Here is an 8,258-nt window from a genome sequence, read left to right on the forward strand (position 1 = left end):
AGGTCGAGTTCTAGTCCATTTAAAACCAAACGTGTTTTTTACTAACCAGATTACAGGCGGTGCGTTCGACACCATTGGAATGCGCTGTTGCGATGTGCTGTTCCTTTGAAACCATTATCAACACTGAGAAACCACACAGTGATTTCCTTGATTGAAACAATGCAATGTTTGTTATCCAAACCACTATTGGCTCCCATAACACGTTTTTTACACGCAGAATCCAATAGTGGTCACTGTTGGACCAGAACCAGAAACATTACCATCTGCACATGGAGGCATCTTTCAATCATATATTTTTCACAGTTGGGAAAACATGTACGACATTAAGGAGATATTTGCCAGCATATTCTACTTAATCACTGTACGCGATGATGACAAATGTTGCATTTCTCAATCGTCAATAATTGTTGCACCAAGCTCAAAGGAACCCAATCTGGATGTGTCATGACGTTCACTGTATGCACAGGCATTGTCGGAAACTGTTGCCATACTTCAGACAAGACAGCACACATTCAGTTGTCTTTTTAAAACCTGCACCATCTGAGAACCAAAGTAGGACGGTGCTCTTCTGGAGCAATATTTAAAGGAAGTCGGTTGTTACTGCCGCTAACCCTGAGCCCAAGTTCTTGTGGCCTGGCTTTGGGTGAGTTTGCAGTCTCCAGCCAGCCAGAGAATCAGCAGCCACAGATTTTCCAATAAAACCTTGTTTCGGTTTGATCCACCGAACAATATCCACTGACCACACACAAGTAAAGCAATAATGTAACTGAACAAAAATACGAATAAATTAGGACGGTTTATTAAATGCATTGTATCCAAGGAAATATGTACAGCAATAGACAAAATATATACAGAAATAGACTAAAAATATTTACACTAATAGACTAAAAATGTGTATCACGGGGGGAGGGTGGGTGGTGTGGTGATAGCAGTCGTGGTTTACACAAATGTACGACCACCACCACTACCACCCCTACTGTGGGGTGGACCGGCCACCGCACAGTAGCACGCGGCGGAGGAGTGAGCGTATTGCTCTCCCCACACGAGCCATGCACCCTCGCTTCTTATTCATTTCCTTCATCTCCTTTTCCTCCTCCAACTTCTCAAACACCTGCACCATCATCTCCTCCACTACCATAATTCCCCCCTTATCCGGCTCCTCCGTCTCCTCCGGCTTATCCTCCTCCAGCTCCTCCTCCGGCTCCTCCTCCTCCTCCGGCTCCTCTTCCACCGTCTCCTCCGTCTCCTCTTCCTCCTCCACGTCCGTCACCTCATTCTCTAACTTCTCAACCTCCTGCACCATCATCTCCTCCACCACCATCTTCTCTTCCTCCACCATATTTCCCCCCTTATCCATCTCCTCCTCTGTCTCCTGATCCTGTTTCCTCCGTTTTCTCTTCCTCCTCCACCTCAGTCTTTTGGTCTCCCTCATTTTCCACCACAACCTCTGTTTCCTCTTCAGAGGTCTGGGCAAGTGAGGTGGGCTGCACCGGTTTCACTCTGTGAAGACACACGCACGACACGACTCCACCTTTTGCTATGACAGAGATTGCAGTCACCTCCCCATCTCCCGTTGGTGTGGCAGATTAAACCGAGCTTAATAACAATGAAAAAATTGAGTACGTTTCATGTCAGAGCTGTCATTCTGATGGGACAAGATTATCACGAAGGAATGTACCACTGTGTCTCATACAGTCTGCTGTAGTGTCACAGTAGCAGGCAGCGTTGCTTTGTAAATACAACTAAGTAATTTGTCATGATTTCTTTTTGTTTTCATGATATATTCTAATTGGGGCAAATATGACCCCTGGCACACAATGGCCTACTCGTTTGAACGAACTTAGGGGAGATCTTCAACATCCACTGCAAAGGAGAGGGTGCATCATGTCTTGACATCCCGTCATGGCAGTAATAACCATCAAGAGTGCTGCCGCTGGGCCGCATCACCCATGCACGATTGTTGTAAAAATATCTGATGGTGATTCGTGTTAGATAAAGCTGCCCATCTTGACTTCGATGGTATCTCAGAGTGCTTTACAACGCAATGAGGCACTTACATATCACATCTCGCACCTCAACGCATTTTACGGTGAATGAAGGGTTAGATGGTGAAGATATGGCCGCATGGTTATGTGGGCTCACCCACAAACCAATTATGGAAAATAAATCGGTCTACAGATGAATGTACACGTGGGGTAGGCTGGAATGCACTTGTGTTCTCCCCCCGTTCTGCATGGGTTTCCTCTGGGTTCAGCAGCTTCTTCCCCGAAACTGAACCCACAACAACACAACTGGTCTTGGATCAAAATCGACCTCTAAAGCACTCAATTGGGATCACACACAGCAACTTTGTTCCCAACTGCGAACAAAACTTGGCAGGGCCCCTCTTGAATATTTTGTCTTGAGACTCAATGATGTTCATTCTGCATAAACAAGCATAATAATAATGATACAAAATAATAAACACATACACAGGACACATGCAGATTTGCTTACCGTGGCTCAGTGGCTCCAGACTTTGCATCGTATTCTCCGGAGCCCTCTTCTCTGGATCTCAGCGCTATCCGGCCCTGCACACTGCGAGCAGCGGTGGTGGTAGCGGTGGTAATGGTGGTGCTGGTTGTGGCCGTGGCTGCCCCTTGATCATGGACCTCGGCCATGCCCTGAAGCCAGCTGTGTGCGAGCGCCTGAGTGGGAGTCATCCGAAGATTTGGATCCCATCTGTTGAGATACACGCGGGGGCACACGTGGTGAGAGGCACGTTACAAGGATTTACGTTTCTTCCCTTCTTCCACGAGGTCCAGGAATTCTCACCAGCAGCGGGGAGTACTCCACTGCCCAGTAGCCTAAAAATGCACTTAGCCTGCCACTGCCCATCTTTCATGGGCCTCCACAGACACCGATCTTGACACTGCTGGTACAGGTCATCGGCAGGTTCACTCAGTTTCACATCCTCCTGTACCACATCAGTTCCACCTCTTGTGATATGGCTCAGCGGTGACGACGTGACCCAGACGTACCACATTCTCCACATGTAGAGTTTTGTTATTCAAATTTTGGACTTTCGGATCGGACGAAGAGGGAAGAAAAAAATGGGGGCCTATGGGTGTCTCTAACGATTACTTGAAGGAGAGTGACTGATATGAGAATCCTTGTGGGGAGGTGTGGGAGAGGGGAATGGGCAGGCGGGAGGTTGTCTTACGGTATCTACTGGTAGGCAAAAATGGACACAGTCCACCAACTCTGGGCCCAGGAGATGATGAATAAGAATGAGAGGGTGGAGCTGGTGATTGATGGAGTGTGATCACCAATAATTTGGAGGAGATTGAGTGATGGGGAATCCTCGTGGGGGGCAGCAGGGGGAAGAGGGAGAGGAGGCAGTTCTTACTGGAGGGCAGCGGCTGATAAAGTCCACAAACTCCGTGTCCTGGCTCTTGAGCACAGAGTGTAGTGGGAAGCTCCCCGGCAGGCTGTATGGTTTCTTCCAACCACCTGCAGGGGCCATGCACAGCGGAAGAGAGGAGATATACATAGTTACAAACCACATTCACCCACCTACCCACTCACCCACCTACCCACCCACTCACCCACCTATCCACCCACCCACTCGCCAACCCACTCACCTAACCATCCCCCCATGGCCTACTCAACAACAATAACTGCCATTTGCCACTAAGTGGCAGTGACATCACCATGGTGCTTGTACCAGGCTATGTGCACTTTAAGGCCACCTGAAGTGTCAAAAGCTCACTGGCAGGAGGTCATGGGATAGACTCCGGTACCATGGGTTGACTGATTGAGATGACTGACTGGTAATTAAATTTAAGGTGGAGGGGTTACCAGCCTCTCGCAGCCATTGGCCTCAGTGGTGGCTACAAGCCCCATGAGGGGAATTGCATGTTGAAATTGACCTTCCCTCCCTTGGCATTGCTTACCACAGCGTTACCGACCGGCACCACCTTTGAGGTAGGGTGTTGTTTTGCAAATTAACCCCGCCACCCCCTCACCCCCCCCACCCACGCACACGCCTACCCATCCACCTACCCATCCACCTACCAACCCTTCTACTCAGAAAAAAACATCACTCCGTTGGAATTATGCAATAACAGCCCCAAGCCACCCCTTTTAACTTACCAAAGTATATCAATCCGTAAGGAGCGGCATGTATGAAGTTTCTTGGGGGCACACCCAGCCTCTGCACACGGTTCAGACAAAGACAGAGGTCAATCATAAAGCCTCAGTAGACTGTTGGGGCAAGTGCTGTAAGCAAGTAGCAGCATGTATTGAGGCTGGAACTGTGGCACACGAGGGCATGGTTGATCACAACGCCCCAGGTACGTCACACACCAAACTAGGTACTTATTTGAAGCGGAGTTGATCTAGGAGAGGCCTCGGGACCAGTTCTGATAATTGAACCTCAGGGCGGTACCCCAGGGTACCATAGTTCCCGGCTCTCGCATAATGTCCGTGATGCAATCATTTTTAGTCTGGTGATGGTCGGCGATGCGGTAATCGATTCATCTCAACGAGCTGTACACAATGCACTCTTAAAAGTTTAATTTTTCGAAAACGGATTTTTTAATGCTAATATTTGGTGTTTCGACATCGCGGAGTAGCACTGATTTCGCATTGATTGGTACCCCAGTCGCGGAGTTAAGTACACCCCTGGGAAAAAAGTGTCCCAGAAATAAAATATTTAATTGCCTCGGCCATTTGTATTATTTGGTACCCTGGTGTACCACCATGAGGATCAATTGCTGCCACCGGTGCTGGTGGTGGCAGTGGCCATGAGTGGGAATCAAACTCGGCTCTCTGCCGGGGTTTGTAGCACAGTGCGGTGCGCTAACTACTGCACCACACATTCTATACACATAGGCAAAGACAAATATCCCCCACATAGCTTTAACATACTTTTGGTCACACACATAGACAAGACAAACACGTGTACACACATGTACAAGACAAAGATCCCCGGTATAACCTAAACAGACTTGGGGCAAGTGATGTTAGCGAGGAGCACATCTGAAGGCTGACACGCCACACGAGGGGGATGGGTGGCCAACACCACTCCTGGCCGCCTTTTTCTCCCTAGTGGTGATGTTTACATTGCACCAGGTACTCATTGGAGTCTGAGTCGACCTAGGGGAGGCCCAGGACCGGTTCAGATAATCGTCACGTGTTGGCTGAGAGCCAGAATAGAACTTGGGTCTCCAGGTTCGTAGCGCACCGTGTTAACCGCTACACTACCGTGTACACAGCCAGAGGTGGGACAAAGTCATTGTTATGCAAGTCACAAGTAAGTCTCAAGTCTTTGCTCTCGAGTCCCGAGTCAAGTCGGGTCAAAGATGAGGCAAGTCCCAAGTCGAGTCAGAAGTCAAAGCCTGCAAGTCTCAAGTCGAGTCCAAAGTCCTACCATTTTAGTTTCGAGTCATTTCAAGTCCTCTTACCACAGAAATAACATTTATACAAATCATGTATGTCTGTAAGATTTGTATTTATTTAAACCTCTTTTTATACAATGACATTAATCAAACACAGTAGAAAACAGAAAATTTAATTTTCACAAAAAATGCTCTTATTTCAACAGCATATTGCACTAGAACAATGCACAGCAGCTTCAGTCTTGTATTGCATTGACCTCATATTGCAAAACAGTTTAACTTTCAAATAGACATGGGTTCTTTTAGCCTAAACTTTTTTAAACATGTCATCAATAAAATCCTCACTCCTCAAAATTATCACTTCTGAAAAACTGGACCAACCTGATAATATAATTGGAATGCCTCCATAGAAACTGGTGTGTATGAGAGAGAGAGAGCTGTGTGGACAGGTGATGAGCAGAGAGTGAGTGTGTGTGCGCATGCGTGCTGTGGACAGGTGGAGGGAGGCCCCTACACTGCATTGCATTTGCAAAAGATCAAATTGGCCAAAAGTCTGTCAGTCATTTGTGCACGATGGGGACGCAGAATGATGCCACCATGGCTGAAAACTCGCTCCACTGGAGCACTAGAAGCAGGCACTGCCAAGACTCGGATGGCTACTTGAAAGAGTGAAGGAAGAGTCTTACTGTTCAGTGCCCAGAACAAAAGGACATTCTGTCCTTCTGCCATGTCAATGTAGTGACTTAGCTGTACTGCTGGTGGGGTCCCAACATCCCTTTTCTGCCTCTTATGGTATGCAGCAAACAGCCCTTCTCCTTCCATGTCCTCTAGTTCTTCTTCAGCAGGCACCGGCACAGGCACAGGTTGCTCCGTCTCTGCAGTATCTTTCAGGATCAATTCTAAAAAAACGTGTCACAACAGCAGAAACAAAAGAGCTCTTATTACCATTACTGATGTTGATGATTGTTTAACACGTAGGCTTTCGCGACCAATGTTATTCATAATCAACGTTTTTGGGTTTAGATCGCGTTTATTTATAAATGTGTCGTAACCCTCCACCACCCGACACGGCCAATCAGTAAAAATGTGTCACGTTGACAAAGACAAATAGTTAACTGCTTTAGCCCACCGGTGTGTTGAAGCCACAACATTTACAATTTGAGTACGACGTTTCGCTGGTAATTGCAACCAGCATCATCGGGCAATTCGCCAGAATGGTAAGGTTCTGCTGTGTCTCCCGTTCTTATATAGAGCAGCAGCAGGGTGACGTCATCATTAACTCATTAACTCATCAGGTGCAAAGATTCAAGGGGGAGTGATTGTAATTATATACTAGATTAGTAATCAGGCTATTGTTACGATGCGAGTTGTAGATTAGTAATCATTTGGAATGTGTTTTATTGTGATTATGCTACATTAGTAATCAGTTAGTGGTTGTTACCCTTATAAGTAATTGTAATGTATCTTATTTAATAATACGCTTCCAGGCCGCACTAAGCCTGTAGCTGTCTGAGCGATTAAAGTTATTGCTGTTTCTCTCAATTTCAATCGATTCTCTAATTAGTCTTTGCCAGTAGTAACTAGTTTTACACAACACGTCCACGTTGTCAAAATCAATTGAGTGTCCCTGTTGGCATGCATGTTCTGCTACTGCCGACAGTTGTGTTTGTGATAGTTTAATATTTCTCTGGTGTTCTTTTAGTCTTACACTAACGTTACGCCCTGTCTGTCCAATATAGCATCTGCCACATACACAATTAATCCGATATACACCTTCTGTTGATAATTTAGGTAATTCGTCTTTAGTGCACGTTACTAGTTGTTGAATTTTGTGTACTGTACCAAATCTTACTGTAATGTTTTGCTTTTGCAAAACACGGGCTAATTTATCAGTTACTCCTGAGATAAATGGTATTTTTATTGTTTTAATAATCTGATCGCTTTCAGCAGTGTTGCTTTGCGATCGTGATTTGGCTTTTAGTGCTCTGTTAATTTGAGCATTATTGTAGCCATTCTGTCTTAGTGCTTCTTTAACATGTTTAATCTCTCTCACTAGACTTTCACCATCTGACACTGTTTTAGCCCGATGTATGAGCGTCTTGATAAGAGAGGATTTCTGAGCTGGGTGATGATGCGAATCTGCATTCAGATAGCCAACGCACACTGATGCCTTTCTGTAAACGCTGTGTGTTATTTTACCGTTTGGGCCATGCCCAAGTAAAATATCCAGGAACGGGAGTGTGTTATTCACCTCCATTTCCATGGTGAACTGAATGGCCGGGTTTTGTGCATTGAGATGATTTAGAAAATTGTTAAGTGTATCTTTACCATGTGGCCAGACAACCAAAGTGTCATCCACATATCTAAACCAAAAGGATGGTTTTAATGTGCTCGAGGCAAGTGCTCTGGTTTCAAAGTTTTCCATGTACAAATTTGCTATAGCAGGAGATAAAGGAGAGCCCATTGCTGCTCCCTCCCTTTGTTTAAAGAATTCGCCTCTCCATAAGAAGTAAGTGTTATTTAAACAATGGTCTGCGAGTTTCGGAATATCTTTTGGTAAACCTGTATTCTTTACCAGTGTATCAAGTAATTTAAGCGACTCGCTCACTGGAACCTTAGTGAAAAGCGAAATCACATCAAAACTCACCAAAATATCATTAGGGTTAAGTTTAATATCTTTGATCATATTCACAAGATGTTCTGAATTTCTTATGAATGATGATGTCCTACCGATGTAAGGTTGAATTTGTTTAGTTACATATTTTGCTAATTTATAGGTGGCAGAGCCAATTGTACTGACTATAGGTCGTAAAGGGATGCCGACTTTATGGATCTTTGGTAGCCCATACAGTCTAGGTGGTTTTGAAGCCCTTGGCT

The 8,258-nt window shown here is 45.6% G+C and overlaps 1 protein-coding gene across 1 annotated transcript; it reads right to left on the bottom strand.

Annotated features, from left to right (window-relative positions):
• Positions 1-796: 796 nt before the first annotated feature.
• Positions 797-2,712, bottom strand: LOC133357102 (X-linked retinitis pigmentosa GTPase regulator-interacting protein 1-like). Its single transcript, XM_061574881.1, has 2 exons — positions 2,497-2,712; positions 797-1,500 (listed from the first exon to the last, which is right to left on the bottom strand). The coding sequence occupies exon 2, from the start codon at positions 1,430-1,432 to the stop codon at positions 974-976; it is 459 nt and encodes a 152-aa protein (XP_061430865.1). The 5' UTR covers positions 1,433-1,500; positions 2,497-2,712; the 3' UTR covers positions 797-973.
• Positions 2,713-8,258: the final 5,546 nt, after the last annotated feature.

The sequence above is a fragment of the Lethenteron reissneri genome, chromosome 56, assembly GCF_015708825.2.
Source record: "Lethenteron reissneri isolate LAM-NWPU_2019-01 chromosome 56, ASM1570882v1, whole genome shotgun sequence".
NCBI lineage: Eukaryota > Metazoa > Chordata > Hyperoartia > Petromyzontiformes > Petromyzontidae > Lethenteron > Lethenteron reissneri.

Coding starts and splice junctions, on each gene's coding strand:
- LOC133357102 (XM_061574881.1), bottom strand. CDS start 1,432: ATGAGGGAGACCAAAAGACTGAGGTGGAGGAGGAAGAGAAAACGGAGG.